The 17,895-nt window shown below is 39.3% G+C and overlaps 2 protein-coding genes across 6 annotated transcripts in view; one reads left to right on the top strand and one right to left on the bottom strand.

The window, feature by feature from the left end:
* Window positions 1-211: 211 nt before the first annotated feature.
* CHMP2B (charged multivesicular body protein 2B) lies at window positions 212-12,325 on the top strand. The gene is made up of 6 exons (XM_015879963.3): window positions 212-365; window positions 3,487-3,578; window positions 6,824-7,018; window positions 9,363-9,465; window positions 10,252-10,358; window positions 10,541-12,325. Exons 1-6 carry the CDS (start codon window positions 332-334, stop codon window positions 10,652-10,654), a joined length of 645 nt encoding a protein of 214 aa, XP_015735449.1. The 5' UTR covers window positions 212-331; the 3' UTR covers window positions 10,655-12,325.
* Window positions 12,326-14,733: 2,408 nt separating this feature from the next.
* Window positions 14,734-17,895, bottom strand: part of POU1F1 (POU class 1 homeobox 1) — a 28,227-nt gene continuing 25,065 nt past the window's right edge. For all 5 annotated transcript variants that reach the window (XM_085527274.1, XM_085527258.1, XM_085527270.1 and 2 more), the window contains one exon: window positions 14,734-17,224. In XM_085527274.1, the coding sequence (XP_085383400.1) occupies window positions 17,011-17,224 (214 nt within the window). In that variant the 3' untranslated portion in view covers window positions 14,734-17,010. The remainder of the gene's footprint in view (window positions 17,225-17,895) is intronic.

Raw genomic sequence — 17,895 nt, 5'->3', positions numbered from 1 at the left:
CGCTGAAAGCCAGAAACATTATTACTTTTTACACTCTACTCTCTTGTGCCCCCACGGTAGCTACGAAGCAGCAGCAGATGCCCGCTTCCCGCACACCGTGAACACCGACAGCCCAGGCTGCGTAGGGCACCGACAGCCCCGAGCTGCCGCCGCCGCCTCAGCGGGGGAGGGAGGCGGAGAAGCGCCGCAGCCCGGCCCCGTCCCGCCCCTTGCTTTGGGGAGGTGGAGCCGGGCGCTGTGCGCGGCCCGGCCGCTTCCTGGTCACCTGAGGAGGAGGAAGGAGCCCGCTGAGGCTCTGGGGGTTCAGGTGGGCTCGGGACCGGCAGCCAGCATGGCTTCGCTTTTTAAGAAGAAGACTGTGGACGGTGAGCGCGGCTGATGGGGCCCGGGGAAGGGCGGTGGCGGTGCCCTCGGGATAGGCCTGGGCCCGGAGTCCTGGAAACTCGGGGGGACTCACCGGGCGGCTTCTAGGGGCGGTGGCGACAGGCTCCGTGCCCCGCGGGGCGGCTGGGTTGGGGGCGGCGGTGGGAACCGAGTCCCGGCGATTCCCTTCCTGTGGGTGTCGGGAGAAAGAGAACAAACGCCGTTCGTTGTCATAGAGGGAACGAGCTGTGGGGAGTTGGTGAGGCCGGAATAAACACAGAGACGAGTCGTGCCGGTCTGGGGAACGAGGGCTGTCCGTGGTGGTGGGGAGGGTGGCTGAGCACCGCTGTGCTCCCGAACAGAAGGCTGCGATGACTGAGCTCTCTGCTGTGCGGGCCTTCCAACAAGTTGGTCTCGTCATTTCCACAGCCATTCTGTGGGCAGAGCAGAATACAGACACAGCAGTGACCATCTCGAGATTAAAGCCAGAAAAGATTGCTTACCTCACAAGGAAGTCCAGTGCACAGCTGTCAGCCCTCGCAGAAAAGTGTTGCCTCATATAGACAACACCCAGGGTAGGGGCATGTCGGGTGTGGGCACAAGCCCACAGGCTGGCTGCATGGTTTGGCAGATGCTTTAGCAAGGAGCTGGACTTGATGATCCCCAGAGGTCCCACTCAATCCCTGTGATTCTGTGATATTCCTTGCTGGATCATGTGGGTCTTCATTTGAAAGCTGCGTGCCAAAAGTGACGCTGCGTGCCAGCCAATTGTACTTCACCCAAGAAGAATACGTATCTGCTGCTTGTTCCTTCCCATTTCTGGTGCACAGTCAGTAGGGAGGAAGGAGGAGATGACGTTACATTCCCATGACAGCACCAGGTCAGGCCCTGCCAGGCATCTCTGATCCAGCCGGTTTACAGGAATAGAGGTGTGCCCTTCTTGCCCACAGAGATGTGTTAGGGCAGGTGTCTCCTAGGATGGCCATCAGCAGAAGGAACAAAGCTAAGAACTTGTTTCTCACTTTGCTATGTAGCTAATACAAGTTCTCTTCTCATCCCTCATTTGCAAAAACAAATGGAAGGGCTTGTAATTGCAGGCAATCATTGTTTTTAGTGTGTTGCTGTCTTTAGTTTAAGCCATGCTGTGAGATTAGTGAGAGGAAGAAAACAAGTATTGTGCTAGCCCATATGGTCTCATGACAATTTTATTTCTTATTGTCCTGAAGTTCTCATTTCTATTCTAGGGGAATTTAAGTTACTGCTTTAGAGAAGGTACTCATGTATGTAGCTAGTAAACCTTTTCTTTCATTTTCAGTGCAGCTGTCCGAGTAATATACATTTCTCTGCCTTCAAAATTACTTACCTGTAATGTTGTATTCACAGTAATTCTCACTGCTGCTTTGCTCTTGTGTAGAATGCAGTGTTCTGTTCTGTATCATCTTTCAGCTCTTCATTAACGTCCATTGAAAACTCAGTTTCCTGAAGATGATCTTTATGTAGGTCTGAGAGTAGTGGTAGCACTGTAAAAGAAAGACTCTTTTCACAGAGTTTGTTTGCATTGTATGTTGATTTGGTGGAAAACATGGTGGGAGTGGGTAATGTGTTTGTACATGCTACTGGAGATTTCTTTTCCTTTGTTTTAATTAGAACCTATTCAAGGTTGAAGTAATTTCACCCCTGAAAGTTTTACAGTATTTCTTAATGTGAGAAAACAGAATCTGAGTGCTTCTTTGCAGCTAGAAAAAAGTGATGCCAGCCTTAAAAATAATAACAATAATAAATAAAGGGTGACTGTGTATCAGCAACTGATTCTTTATATCCCTTATGGCTTTATTTCTGTTTTTAATTATCCAGTTGCACTGATTTTTCACGTGCCTAAACGTTTTTAAGTACAATAGCAGAATGCCATTGTGGCAGCCCTTCTGTGGATTAGACACAGAATTTAAGTGACAGTGTGCTCCTTTTAAATTTCTATGCAAAGTTTATCTAGTAGTAGGTATATGCATTAGGAGTAGATGGATCTCCTAAGGGCACCGGTTTATTTCCTTTATAAAGGTCAGAGGATGCTGAGTCAGATGCAGGCTTCTTACCTTCGCCCAGGTGAATCACACCTATGCATCTGCTGTAAATTCTAACACAAGTTAACTGCAGCTGGCATGACTGATGCCTATACTGTAAGAAATTCTTGCTATTAGTAAGTGGATATTACCAGTAAGTAAACAGAATGGACAAAGCTGCCCTTTGTGAACCCATGCTGGCTGGGCCTGAAACCCTGGTTGTCCCGCATATTCCTCATGGTCTCCCTCAAGACAATCTGCTCCATAACCTTCCCTGGCACCAAGGTCTGGCTAACACGGCTTTAGTTCCCTGGGTCCTCCTTACAAGCCTTCTTATAGATGGGAGTTATGTTGGCAAGCCTCAAGTCTTCTGGGACCTCACCAGAGCACTGATAGATGATTGAAAGTGGCTCGGCTATCATCTCCATCAATTCCTTCAGCACTCTCGGGTGAATCTTATTCAACCCATGGACTTGTGGCAGTCCAGTTGGAATAGTAGGTCTTTGACTGTGTCCTCCTAGATTGTGGGGTGTTTAGTCTACTCCCCAGCCAAGACTACCAGGTCAGAGAGTCAGGACTGACTTTTAAAAACAGACATAAAGAAGGCATCAAGAGCCTCAAGAATAGCTCCCTATTCACCCACGCTGGTCTTCTTCTCTGGCTAATCATCTGTATTAAGTTTCTACAGCTGACCTCCCTGTTGCAGTTATGCCTGACGTATAGACAAAATCTGAACTCACAGTGAATGTGTTAATCCTGAGGTTACAGCTGAAACTTGCAGAAAAGTGCCTGTACCTAGTCCTTAGTGGGTGGTTAAGGATCTTGCTGTGGTGCAAAGATTACACTTAGTTATATGGCCTATGCTACTGAAACTATGCTATAATCATGCTGTGTACATCAAATTGTATTTTGCATGTATTTCATGTATTTGAGATGCTGACAGTTCTGGTAGCTATGTTTTGAATGAAAGGCTGTCCAACATACAGCATGTGTGCAGAGTGCTTGGCAGACAAGATGTTTATATGCTACTGGAAAGTTTTTCTAGCTGTAAATATTTTCTTTCCAGATATAATAAAGGAGCAAAACCGAGAGTTAAGAGGTACGCAGAGGACCATAACCAGAGATAGAGCAGCACTTGAAAAACAGGAAAAACAGCTGGTAAGTAGAGCAGAGAATTTCATTTTAAAAACAAACAGCTGCCTAACATAACAACTTGATTCTATGAACTTGGAAAGTGCTAAAGATAGTACTCAGTGGATAACAGTTGAACACTGAAAAAACTGGCTTTTCCTTTTCGACTTTTCAGTTATTAAAATTTAGTTGGAAAACAATTTAAAAGTGATTCTGATGCTCAATCTTTGACATAGGTAGGGAAAGAAACAGTGTATTTGGATTTAATTACTACATTCACATTTTTTTCTCTCAGAATCACACAGAATCACAGAATGACCCGGGTTGGAAGGGACCTCAAGGATCATGTAGTTCCAACCCCCCTGCCTGGCAGGGCCACCAAACATACACATTTACTAGATCAGGTTGCCCAGGGCCCCGTCCAACCTGGTCTTGAACACCTCCAAGGACGGGGCATCCACAACCTCCCTGGGCAGCCTGTTCCAGGGCCTAACCACTCTCCTAGTGAAGAACTTCCCCCCAACATCCAACCTAAATCTTCCCTCTTTTAACTTAAAACCATTTCCCCTAGTCCTGCTATTGTCAGCCCTTTCGAAGAGTTTACTCCCCTCCTGCGTGTAAGTTCCCTTCAGGTATTGAAAGGCTGCAATGAAGGCCGCAACCTTCTCTTCTCCAGGCTGAACAAACCCAACTCCCTCAGCCTGTCCTCACAGGAGAGGTGCTCCAGCCCCCTGATCATCTTTGTGGCCCTCCTCTGGACCCTTTCCAAAATCTCTATGTCTCTCCATTCTTGGCATTCTCTATCCTTCACAACAAGATTTTTTTTTATCCTACTGGGCTTTCAAATCAACAGTATAGTAATGGAAGGTGTTTGTGCTGACATTTCTTTTGTGACTGTAGATATCATGAATACTCCTATAGCATGTATTCTTTTTATTCAGCTAGAAATGTCATAAAACTAGCTAATAATGTTAAAAATATTCCTAAATTAAAATTTCTTTAAAACTTCATGTGTGGGAGCTATCAAGTATTCAGTGAATGGATGCTGCAGCTGTGTGGCAGCATAATTGGATAAATGGATGTGACAGATGGTGTGGTTTGATGCATGAAGACATGCTCCGACTGGGAAAGGCTATGTAAATCCAAGCAGTGTTTCAGTAGCTGCTGAGGTGGTGTTTCATGACAGCAGGTCTTGAGAGCCAAAATGAAGTCACAGATTGCTTTTCAGCAGGTAGGTTGTAATAGATGACTCACTGATAAGGTTTTTTTCAGTAGGAAATATCCTGACCCTAGAAATACCTTAATTTTCGTGATTATTTGAGACATGACATTAAAATCTGTGAGAAGTTTTTGGATATTTGGGAGGATAAAAAAGAAATTAATTACATCTTCAAAAAACTTAATATGTGCTCTTCAGTTGAGACAATTAATGGAGATAAAATATTGCTTTTTAAGAGTCAGATATGTTGAGAAAGGACCTTTTCTTTTTAGAAGAAAATACAGCCAGTACAATATTGCAGCTTGCTATCAAAATTTTGCTTAGTTAAGAATAAAATAATGTATATATGATAACATATATATATATATATACTTTTTTTCTTTCTGTGTTATTTGTAGTGATGTAGCAGTGATTGGTGATTGATTTTGGTTTGTCTTTCTAAAAAGTCAGGTTATAAATGCTACTTAGTACTCTCAGTGAGAGAATCTTTATTTACAAGTGTTTGCTATTAAATAATCCAGTCTAAACTAATCTCTTCAATCATTTGCAGTATTTGAGGTATGAAAAAAAGAAAAAAAATTCTGGGCCTACTATGGAATTTTGTTTTTGTGGTCTCTGTGAGCTACTTATCATAGAATCATAGAGTGGCCTGAGTTGAAAAGGACCACAATGCTCACCCAGTTTCAACCCCCCTGCTATGTGCAGGGTTGCCAGCCACCAGCCCTGGCTGCCCAGAGCCACATCCAGCCTGGCCTTGAATGCCTCCAGGGATGGGGCGTCCACAGCCTCCTTGGGCAACCTGTTCCAGTGCATCACCACCCTCTGTGTGAAATAATTCTTTCTAATACCTGAATTCTATTCCTAATTGGGAAGAATATATTTTTGCATCTATTTCTGGCCTCTAATATTTGAATAGCCTTACGTTCCTTAGTTGCTGACCTGTATTTTGAATTGAAAATAGTATTTATAACACAGGCCTTCAGAAATTACAGGCTTTCAGGGAGGTCCTTGTGCTAGTGCCATCTCTGGTAAACCATGGTCTTTCCTAGTTGTAAAGCTGATGCAATGAGTCAGTTTATATTTGCCTTTAAACATGACTGGTTTTTTTGTAGTGACTAGTGTTTACTTTTTTAGAACTACATATCTTCTTCTTAGTACATCTTTCTGGACTACTGCTGTACATAAAGTGAAGTATTTATATTCCTGTAGAAGGTTTATCTTCATGAAGACTTTCAGTGCTGGTTTTAAAGTTGCTTTTGCTTAATGGCAAAAGTCAAAATGCACAACTGGCCTCATAGGAAGAACGAAGTTATTACGGCAAGCTCTCCTTAAGGCTGAAAAGGAAAGTTGTTTGGAAAGTCTATATTAACAAAAAAACAAATCAAAAGGCATATCTTGAAAAATTCCCTGCTAACAGAATTATTTGTGCCAAACTTCTCTCTGGTACCTCTTGACCTGCAGTTTCCCCAAGCTGATAAATAAGTTTGTTTCTTGTTAGCCAGTAGTGTCCACGTTAAGTGCATGTTGTTGTAGTCAAATTACAGTGCTTTTATTATGTGGTAAGTTCAGGTAAGTGATGTGGGCAAATACAGCCTTTGTTTCCTATCTTTGTTTCCCTATTCCCCCCCAAATTTATGAGATTATCTCTGAGCTGAAGAACTAGCTGAGCCTATGGCCTCACTGTTTCTTCCATGGGCAGTGCAGCAGGAGTGCTAGTACCATACCCAGGTATAGAATTGAATATTCACATAGAAATTAATGTGCCATTATGTAAAAGTTGAAGTGAAGCCTCTTGGAGAACTGTGGTACCGTACTATGTGATTCAATTTGGGTTTTAAATACAAAGCAAGACAGTTTTGTATTTATTCTGTGAAATAACCTTGATTAACCTCAGTAAAAAAAATCAGTTAAGTGTTGATATAACTTAAAAAATCCTGAAAAAAAAAAAAAAAGACAAAACCAATAAGAATAGTTAACACTAAAAATTCTTGAACTTGGGACTTTATTCTATTATTTGAATGATTTTTATTATTATTATTATTTTTTTAAATAGGAATTGGAGATAAAGAAAATGGCTAAGACTGGTAATAAGGAAGCCTGCAAAGTGCTGGCAAAACAGCTCGTACAACTGCGGAAACAGAAAAATCGAACATACGCTGTTAGCTCTAAAGTCACTTCTATGTCAACTCAAACGAAGGTCATGAACTCTCAAATGAAGATGGCTGGAGCTATGTCAACTACAGCAAAAGTAAGGTGTTACAAGCATATGGTGCATTTTAATGTAAACATGGAGTTATTTTGCATACAGTAATTAAAGGAAGCAAGTGTATTGCTTACTACCATGAACAGTGCTGAAAATATAGTGAGGAAATGTAATTTAATTTATATTATGAATTTTTGGTTCAATTAGTCCTGCTGGTTAGAGCCTAACTAGGAGTATCTTCTTGGCCTAGACATCTGTCAAATGTTTGTGTGATAAAATTCAACTTTTAAGTCCAATGGCCAAAAATAAACCACCACCACCACCAAAAAAAGTGAGAGGCAACCATGCAATTACAATTTCTCGCTTGTATGGCATGTCACAAGCAGTTTTTATTGGGGAAAAAGTGGGAGTGCTTTCTCTGGAAATCAAGGCAGTGTGTGACAGCAGCTTTATAGCTTATGAGAGGTAGGTTATTACATGAGATGATGCATTTCTAAGGAAATTTAATCTGGGATTCCCTGTCATTCTCACTCTCCATGCTCTAAGGAACCAGTATTGCATTAAGTTTTCTCACAAATCTTTGGTCATAAAAGACTCTAAAAAGTCTCAGTTTTCTTGATTATGAACTTTATCCCATTTCCTTGAACTGATAAATAAGTAACTTGCTTTTGGCAAGCAGAATTGTTCAGCTTGAGATGTAGGAAACAGAAGTTGCACACATAATTGCAGGTAAATAGTACTTCTATCACAATCAGAGATAAACCCAGTTATGCGCCAGTTAAACCTGTGTTGCAGCTTATTGCAGGAAGTAATTATTGTTGTAAAAAAATATTTAGAGGAGTATGTTGGCAGATACGAACCCATCCTGTGATGAAGTTGTAGGTCTGCAGCAAACTTCGTTTTGCAGGGCTAACCCACAGAGAGGTGGTGTGTCTGAATACACAACCAATCAGATTAAACAGTTTACTGAGTATATTCCTATAGCAGTCTTGCATGGGAACAAATTGATCTTGCTTTTTAATTAATTATTACATCAGTGGAAAAGTATATGCAGTCAGTTGCCTCAGGAAGCATAACAAATGCATAAAAGTGAAACTTCCAAAATACCATCAAAATGCTTTTCCAGCCTTGTGTGGCACTATTTTTGGATAAAGTCCAGTGAGTAGTCACCTGTTATTTTAATCATGGGTCTGACCTCTATTTGCTGAAGATACATAAATCAGTGTAGTACAAATATTTTTTTTATATTCATCTGTGAGTAGAAGAATTCTAAATAACTAACACCCTACCAGTCCTGAACAAATTCTTCAATTAAAATAATAAGAATGAGAACACAACCTTTGAAATTCAGGTAATGTTTCAAACATGCTATTTTATCATTATTGGAATGATGGTCAGGCACTGGATCAGGCTCCCCAGAGCGGTGGTCACGGCACTGAGCTTGCCAGAGCACAAGAAGCATCTGGACAACACTCTCAGTCAGATGGTCTGATTTTTGAGTGATCCTATGTGGAGTCAGAGATTGGACATGATGATCCTTATGGATCCCTTCCAGCTTGAGACATTCTATAACCACTTCAAGTAAAGTCAGAAATGAAAGCAGAAGTACTTCTATAAAGCTGGTAGTGGATGTACTGACTAATTAAAGAAATACTATCAAGCCAACTCTTACCTTCTTGGATATACTCTGTCATTTATACTGCTCACATCTATATTTAGGTTTAAACCCCATGAGAGGTGTAGAAGCATGCTTCTTATAAGCAAAGACAGCTGCAAATTTCTAGTAAAACAACTTGACTTCAAAACAAAATAGTAAAACAAGTAAACAAGTAACAAGTAGAACTAGTAAAACAAAAAGACTTCACTGTAAGATAATGTGTACTTCCTGAGCACTTACGTATTTGCTTTTCAGATAAAAATCATTTTTCCATGAAATTATATCATAAGGAAATGATTGCAGTTTAGTGTCTGTCCTCTAGTGGTGGTTGAAATTAAGTGCTCTTTGCAAACAAATAAAAAACCGACAGCCATTTACATCTAAAATGTTTAGCCTGCAAGTAAGGGCATATTTTCCCCTTCTTTGCATTCAGATCAGTCATGTTTTTCCAAGTATAAAGTCAGCAGAAAAGGTACAGTGCCAGAAAGGCATACACAAAAAAACTTGTCTGCTAGGTTAGTAGACGGCAGTATTTCTTTCTAGGTACATACTGTACTATTGATCTGCTTATCTGAAGTTCTCCTGGCATGTAAAAAGACCAAAAAAACATGAAATACTGACTAAATGTTTTTTTTTATTTTATTAGAGAAGTTTTATTCCTTCTTAATGCATATATTGGCTTTTATTGGCTAGTTGTATGATAATGGTAACTTTTTCTCCCCATATTATTAGACAATGCAAGCAGTTAATAAGAAAATGGATCCACAAAAGACACTACAAACCATGCAGAATTTCCAGAAGGAAAATATGAAGATGGAAATGACTGAAGAAATGAGTAAGTTCTGCAGTTAGGGAAAATAGGTAGCTGCATCCCATAGATCTCTTCAAGAGTTAAAACCAGTACGGAAATACAGATGTTTGAGGTTTTATTTCTCCAAACAAAGAGATTGATAGCAAGTGAAGAGCAAACAAAACAATGAATGCCTGAGCAAGGAGGCTGCCTTAGGCTTTTTAGTAGCACTGGATACATAAATCCATTCCTTCTTCATGCACTCATCATACTTTTAGAAGGAACATCCTGGAAGGGGAAAGGGTTTGAGACCGCTACAAGGCTTTGTTGGCATTACTAATAGGAGGTCATGTAAAAACTGCTTTTCCTGCAGCTGATCATTCTGTAAGTGGTTTTTGTTTTGGACTGTTAGCAATTCAAGTTTAACTGAGAAATTACTCAGCTTTATGTACATGCTGGTATAAGATGTATTTATCTCCTTATTGATTTTAAGCCACTTATTTGGAAGAGGGAAGGGATTTTTAGGGAACTGTAGATGGTGTTTTTGAAGAAAAAAGAATAATAATCTTAAAACATAGTGAAGTGGTATTAGAGCAACTGGGCTATTTCACTGAAATCAAACATTTTTACAAAAGCAGTCCTATTGTATGCATCCCTGTATTTGCAGGCTGTGCAAGGCAGAAGTAAGAAAACCATCTCTAATGTACCATTGCTTTTTCCTGGTATCTTAATCAGTGGTATTTTGGGAGGGTGGAAAAACAGCAGTAGATTTTTGTAGTCTCTTTGCATAAGGTAATGTGAGTTTTTTGTTGTTTTTTTTTTTCTTCAAAGTTAATGATACTTTAGATGATATTTTTGATGCTTCTGATGAAGAGGAGGAAAGCCAGGATATTGTTAACCAAGTACTCGATGAGATTGGAATTGAAATCTCTGGGAAGGTATGGGTATTTTGAGTTATTTCGCATATTTCTTCCCATTATTCATTTCCCCCCTCCCTTCCCCACCACCACCACCACCTAGTATTTCTTCCTAACTTCCTTTATTTTAAAGTCCTGTTCTAGTAGTCAGGTTCTCATGAATTGGATTCATTTGATTCAAGAAAATTTCTGTCTCTTCCTAGATGGCCAAAGCTCCATCTGCTGCCAGAGGTTTACCATCTGCATCAACATCAAAAGCTGCTACCATATCAGATGAAGAGATTGAACGACAGCTCAAAGCTTTGGGAGTTGATTAGCTTGATGGCAATAGTCTGCCTTCTAATTATTCAGCTGCAGACAAATGTAAAAAGTGCAAATACTTTTTCAATGCAACTGATGCCTAGGAAGACTCTGAAGCTGCAGAAATGACGTCTTCAAGCTGATACTCTGGAGGGAGAAGAGACTACTTTGAATCAACTGATAGTGTGCATTGCACTCCATTGTCTTGAGCAGTGGACTAAAGAGGGATATAGCTCTAATGATACATTTATACACAGTCTGAATTCATTCTCTGTTGAACTGAAAGTTTTCTTCTCAGTTTCTTTTCTGCCCTTAGAATTGGCAGTTCTGTAGCTGGTGGTGTTATCTCCTAGGATAGCACCTGTATAATATATGTCATTTTTATAAATCTGTTGCTATAGAAGAATTACTAGTCTGTCATCTTGGCAGAAACAAAACTTCACCTTTACTCTTAGCTGAAATTATTTTGTTTTGATGAGAAATAGCCTTGAAAATCCAGCAGTTTAGGCAGAAAGAAAAAGCAGTTTATGCATTTCTTTCAAGTTTCTGCAGTAACTTTGAGTTGACTAAATATCTGATTATTCTTTTTATCAAAGGAGAAGAATACAGTCGTGCAGTTAATTCCACTGGAAAGGGATTTAGATGTTAGTGAACTTCAATGCATGAAAGGCACTGATTGAACTCTATTGTACTGTAACCTAATAGTATTCCTGTGCCTTTATGTATATAAATCTAGTACTCTTGATTTTTATTTTTTTTTTTCAGAGTGAGTCTTTGAAAGGAGAGTAAACTATAAGTAGGATAGTTTCCACAAAACATTATGGCAAGAGCTCTGATGAGACTCAGTCATGTTCGGAAGTGCTACTTGTGCGTCTGCAGAAAGGACATTTGCCTGAAACATTTGTATATATTTTACAGTATTTCTTAATGGGAGATAACTGTACATAGTTGAGTTTACTAAGATACAGTTGAGCACATTGGTGATAGACTAAATTAAATCTCAGTTGTGAGGACAATTCTGGTTGATAACACAATAATTTCTTGTCAAAACACTGCGATAAAAGCATTCTGTTTCCATGAAGGTTTTTTTTTCTATGGTCTCTTAGCTATCTCAGTGTGATTCTGGCTTTAGGTGGAATACATGCAACTAATGAAATAAAAACTTGACATTTTTAGCAGATGACTACGTCTGAGAATGCAGTTCCCAGTTACAACTTCCCAGATAGCATAAAGTTCCTCAGCCCTTACTCTGCTGTAGATAATTTGCCTGGTTGTGCTGGTATGTTCAGTGAACAGAAGCAACAAAAGCACTGTTGTTACAAATTAAAAACTAAAATACTTCTTAAGATTGAAAGGCGAGGTACTTTGTACTTGTACTTTTAGGTACAAGTATCTTAAAAACACTTTGCTGCTAGAGAAGGTGCAGAAGGAAACATTAACGTCTGTGAATCTAATGTCACACCATGTACTTTAGTTTTCGAGTCAGCATAGGAAAAAAAAGTATAGCATGTTTTTTATATGGATGTTGATACCAACTGGAGAAAGTAAGGGACGTGCTATTAATCTGTGAGGCAGTGGATATGAACATTGAAGTTTATTTATTGCCTATCTCTCTGAAATGATTTTTTTCTTTTTGAACAAGTTATTTTGTAAAAATCTAATAAAAGGTGGGTTTTTTTATTCCACAATGGTTCTGTCCTCTAGAAGTTAGTCCTAAACATCCTTCTCTTCGTGGGCTTTATTTCCATTGTTAGATCTGCTATCTTGCCACTGACTTTTCAGGATCTGTAAGGTTTCTGATACAATTTCTACTTTTGGTTTTGCAGAGCAGTACCAGATCTGCTCTCCTACTTAGTATTTCTCCTTCTCTTGCCTTTTAAATTGTTAAAATCCAAGCTTAAAGTCACAAAGACAGCAGGTAGGGTCCAAAACTTTTGACTAACCTGCTATCCAAATTACACCACCACTTCATTGTTTTTTTTATAATACCAATCTTAAACATCAGTTTACCTTTGACCCAAGCAATAAAGAAGTGTAACATTTATTGAGCATTTACTGAAGTTGTCTGTGGGCCTTTGACTCAACATTAAGCATAGATTTTGACTAAGTTTGCATTTCCTTCCTCTTGAAAGGGAGTTTTTACTCTTAGGCATTGAAGGACAAACTAATGCGAAGTTAAGTATAAAGTGTTATTGATTGTATTTGGGTTGAAGACCAAAAGATGTGACCCTTCTAAGTGAAGTGCACACTGTCCTTTCGGTAGCTGTTAAAACTTTGATGACAAGCTTTTTCCCCTATCTGCAGAGCCTGTGAAGTGCAGTAGTGAAGGCATTACTATATGGTATTGGAACAACTGCTTATCTGAAGGCGTCATCAAGTTCTATCAGTGTTTCTGGAAACAGTTATTTAAAGTTCTGCAGCCCTAATCTATATGAAAATCTTTCAGTAGCAGAGTAAAGTGTTTGCAGTTATAGTCAGTTACATATTTTATAGCACTCTATAACCAGATTACATCCCCCTGCTATGAAACAAGTTCTTTTAAGATTATTTTTAGTAGACTAAAACAACAAAGAAACCAACTCAGTCCCTCATACTCCTTTATCCTTGTTGACACCTTAACAGCAACTGAAAGTCTTTTATCCAGGAAGAATAACACAATTGCTTGATGCACCTAAAAACAGCGATGCTGAGGCAGACCAAAGTCCATCTCACACAGGATCCTACTTTGCTGGTGCCTGTAAGGAGTGCCCAAGAAAACACAAGAACAAGATAAATAAAGAAAATAAAGGTTGAATGAGATATTAGGAGTTATCTATTGAAGTCAGCTAATTTCCAGAGAGTACCTAATTTTACCATATATGGCTGTTGGAGTGGCTTTCTCTTCTGCAGGCTCAACCACGTGAATAAATTGCTAGCACTCACATTTTCTAGTAGAGGAGTTCCACAATCTACTCCTCACCGCGGTGAGAATCACTACTTTTTTTTAATGTTTTCTTGGTGTTTTTTAACTTTACACATTGACTTAGTTCTTATATTATGCAGGTTGATGAACAACCTGTTTCCATCTTTTCTGTACAGCTTGTAATTCGGTAGATCACTACAACAGTCAATGTACGCTACATTTCAAAGAGATAAAAGTCCAGCTTACTTTATTATTCCACTTAACTTTGATCAACAGCTTTGCTGGTACTGGGTCTTTTTCTAAGTATACTGTCTCCTTCAGAGGAGGTGTGTGCCCCGGTGGCGCAGTGGTAGGAATGCCGCATTGCAACACCGTTCGAATCCCCCCTGTGGCGCAAGTGTTAGAAGTGCCGCTCTGCTACACAGAGGCTCGAAACCCAGGGGGTTGGATTCGATGATCTCTAAGGTCCCTTCCAACCCGCACGAGACTATGAGACTATGATACTATGATAAGAGCGTACATCACTCAGGAGACAGGTGAACCACAGATTCTGTTAGCAGAATGTCTTGTTTTGTCCTCTGTTCTAAGCTAATTACCTGACGTAATTTGAAGTAAAGTAATGAAGTAAAAACAACTTCAAATTAAAATGGCACAACCCCTATTTGTTGAGCAGCTACCTATCTTGCTTGTAGGCTTATAAGACTAACTAACCCATAGATGTCTGATCTAGGGCCTTTTCTCTCAGTCAAGAGTGACTGATAACAATTAGCCAGTGAATGAGTTGTTCCTAAGAAAACACTGCATTGCCACTTACTCCAAGTCTAACAGCTGCAGCACATTAAACTGATTTCATCCCAGCTTTTTAATTTAATTTTATTTCATTTTATTTTTAAGCCAATTCTGCTCTGAATTGTTAGTATTCCCATGGCGACAGCTAGATGTGTTTAGGTGGTGGCTGCTTCTTCCACTTAAGTTTTTTTGTCCCTCTCCTGCAACACATGGCATTGTGTGTCAGCTTTCATTTTATTTTGCTAAGCTTCTGCAATTAGCCTTCACTTGTGAGGCTTTGTGGAAGACAAGAAATCACGATTTCATGAATTTCTCTTGAATTAACTTACAGCATGCTAAAGAGAATAAACAAATCTGCACAACACACAGCTAAAAAATGTATTACCAAAAGAGAACTACAAACAATTATGTGGAAAGCTGAATGAGCAAGAATACTTTATTTGGGGAGGAAGAGAACATTCAGGCTTACAGCATCAGTAGGAGGCCTTTTATAATCAATAAAATAACTTACAACATAAATAAAATTCATATTTGTCAGTAGTTTCAACATACATACAACACTAGGCTACATAACATCAGAAGTACACAAATGCAGGAACACTGAGTGTCAATCTTCTTAAATGTGTTTATCCTGTTGGAAAGCTCATCATCTGTCAATACGCACGCAACTGGTAAAGGCAGAGGCATGGTCTGTGCTGCTGTGGGTGAGCTATGCTAGTGTTGAGAACAACCTGGAGAGTGTATATGGCATAATTTCTCCCATTTGAATGATTAGATTGGAGGCTGCTTCTAAATTAAGAGGTTGTAGCAATGCAATTAATCCATAAAAATATATTTCCTTAATCCAGAGGTCAAACTTCCACAGTTGAATAAGCTTACGGTCACAGTAATAGATGTCAGAGACAATTTAGCATGCAGGAGTGTTAAAACCCAATTTGTCCATGCTGATTCTAAGTGATCATGAACAGTAAACCTCTTTGCTTTCTGTGGGCCTATTATTTAGGCATTTTCTAAATCATCAGGTCTATTTAATGGAAAAAATAAAATTTATCAGGCCATTACTGCTTGCATGTATTCACTTAATTTCAGTCCTGGGAAAAGTGTAAAATACATATGTGGTAATGGACTATTTAATAACAACAAGCAGGGCTGATGAGATGGCTTGATAATCTGTCCCTGGTGAGTACTAAAGTCCTTAATTTAGTTTCTTGGTGTCTGGCTTTCTAATAGGTGGAGCTCTGGCACTGTCATTGATTTTTGTTTGTTAGCTTGTTACTGTGGGGTTATTTTGTTAGTTTTTATTGTTCTTTTTTGCCTGATTGTCTTTCCAGGCTACAGGATGACAAGGGGTTACTTTCAGTTGTTGGGGTGTAAGAAAATGGGAATGTACAGTGCAATAAATGCTTTGGCTTCTTGTTTCAAAGCAAAAAAAAGCCTTGTTTTTTCCCTTGATACACTCTCTCATTTAAATATGTCCACAAAAGGATTTAATCTTAAAAAAAAATACAAGGTAGAAAAAGCCTGAAGTAACAATTAGTTGATCATTCCCTACTTTTCCCCATCAAACCGTAAATTCTCAAGGAGATAGCTAATCCTATCCAAGCTGGATCTTAAAGCATGCAATGAATTAGCAGGAAATAACTTTCATAACTAGCATTAGAAAATGTCATTTCAACTTGGCACCTATTTAAGGTAGTGGTACAATGAACTGAGCACACAGTGGGAGCAGTGTTGACACCTCAGTATTGGTAAGCTTATTATACCATAAATAAAGACAGTAGCTATGGTGCATCTTTCATATCTTCACTTTGAAAAGACACAAGGTAGTCACCTGAAGTAGTTCAGTCAAGGATGTACAGCAGCTGTGAGCTTGTCCCTGAATTTCATCCAGTTTTTGGAAGGCAGCTATTCATTCCTCATCTTATCTTCTACTCCTCTACTGCCTTCCTGGATCACTCACATCCTGTGACAGTCCTCCAGGCTCCCATCTTTGGCCATGGATAGATACTCAACAATAACAACACTGCAGGCTTAAGATCATTTCTTCAAGTTCTCCCTCAAAGTTCTAAATTCTTTTTGATGTTAAATTCAGGGAATTCAGTTTTCAACACTGGGAGTGGGACAGTGTAATGTGCCTAATGGGCTCGTAATCTCACAAAGGTTAGCTCAGTGAGATAGCTACCGTGAACTGGGGGTATGACCTGTGCATAGACAGGCTGAGGCAAAAATCTTTCACAAACTACAGCTACTTACACCAAGCTTTGTAATCTTCCTTCATGAGTAACACAAAGGATTTTTTTTTTTTCCTCATGCTTAGGTTGCCTACAATGGGAGTTCTCTGTTAATCATTCAGTACAATGTGGACTCAGTGAAGGCGCAGCATAGGGAAACTGCAACTACATGTTCTATTTGTAAAACAATTCTGGTCAAGTAATGCCTAATAGGTTCCTTGAAGTCAGGCCTTCAACACTTCAGATATATGCAATGTTGTTTTTTTTCCCCAACCTTTTACAGTGAAACCAGGCCTTCCACACCAAATTGTATCTGAAGCTAGCTAGCTTGTAAAGGAATCAAGTGATTTACCATTTTTTTCTTCATGGATTTTATCTTGATTTGTTTTGTAAACTACAAAGTACTTAAAATAAAGCAAAACAGAAATCCAAAGCTATTCATGAAAAAGCTTTACCGGCACTCATGGTGCTCCTTGATAATAGAGCTAAAGGCGTTCTGATGCAGGCTTGTCTTCACTCTTTTTTCCCTTTGTCTTCTGTTACAAAACCAAACTCTCACAACTTCTTTCTCAAGGTTAAGCCCCTCAGCCATCCTCATGATTTCCTGAGAAGAAGGCTTGCTTTGTTCTCCAAAGTGCCTCTCCAGGGCTTCTTTGGCAGTAATACTGGATAAAGGGACAAAATATCGCTTTTAGAAACTTTTCTGACACATTCAGGCTTTTTCTATAGTACTTCTGGAAATCAGAAATGACAACTGCAGTGTTTTAGCGGTTATCATCTTTCCTAATAATCAAATAACTGCCATAACCTTTTCTTTGCAGTCAGCAATGACTAATGTTGAGTGGTACCAAAGACTATTATCTTTCTATAGTGTCAGATGGAATTTGCTTCCTATTTTTGTTAATGTGTTCCCAGAAATGAAAGTATCTGCAACATTTTTACATAGGAACAGCAGGACACAACCAAAGCGGGCTTAAGCAGTAGCTATAATCTCTTCGGACACAAGAGGGCACCTTATGCATTATATTGGAAATAATTTGAAAAGGTACGAACTACCTGCTGGAGTTTCTATTGCTTCAACTGTAGTATGTTGGTGGTCTTTCATTTGTGTGTGCATTTTGCCATATTTAGCAACATTACCAAAACCACCTAATTAATATCATAATGTTCTACACACACAGAGATGCATAACCTTACTGTTGTGATACAATAAGGAGAAATGCTTTCAAAGTAAAGGAGCAGAAAATTAGACTAGATATAAGGAAAAGGTTTTTACAGTAAGGGTCATGAAGCAATGAAACATTGCCCAGAGAGATGGTGGATGCCCTATCCATAA

This window comes from Coturnix japonica, chromosome 1 (genome assembly GCF_054131305.1).
Source record: "Coturnix japonica strain WE chromosome 1, WE-NBRP24, whole genome shotgun sequence".
Classification (NCBI taxonomy): Eukaryota; Metazoa; Chordata; class Aves; order Galliformes; family Phasianidae; genus Coturnix; species Coturnix japonica.
Note: the sequence above shows the minus strand (reverse complement) of the source record. Positions and strands in the feature narration are given on the sequence as shown.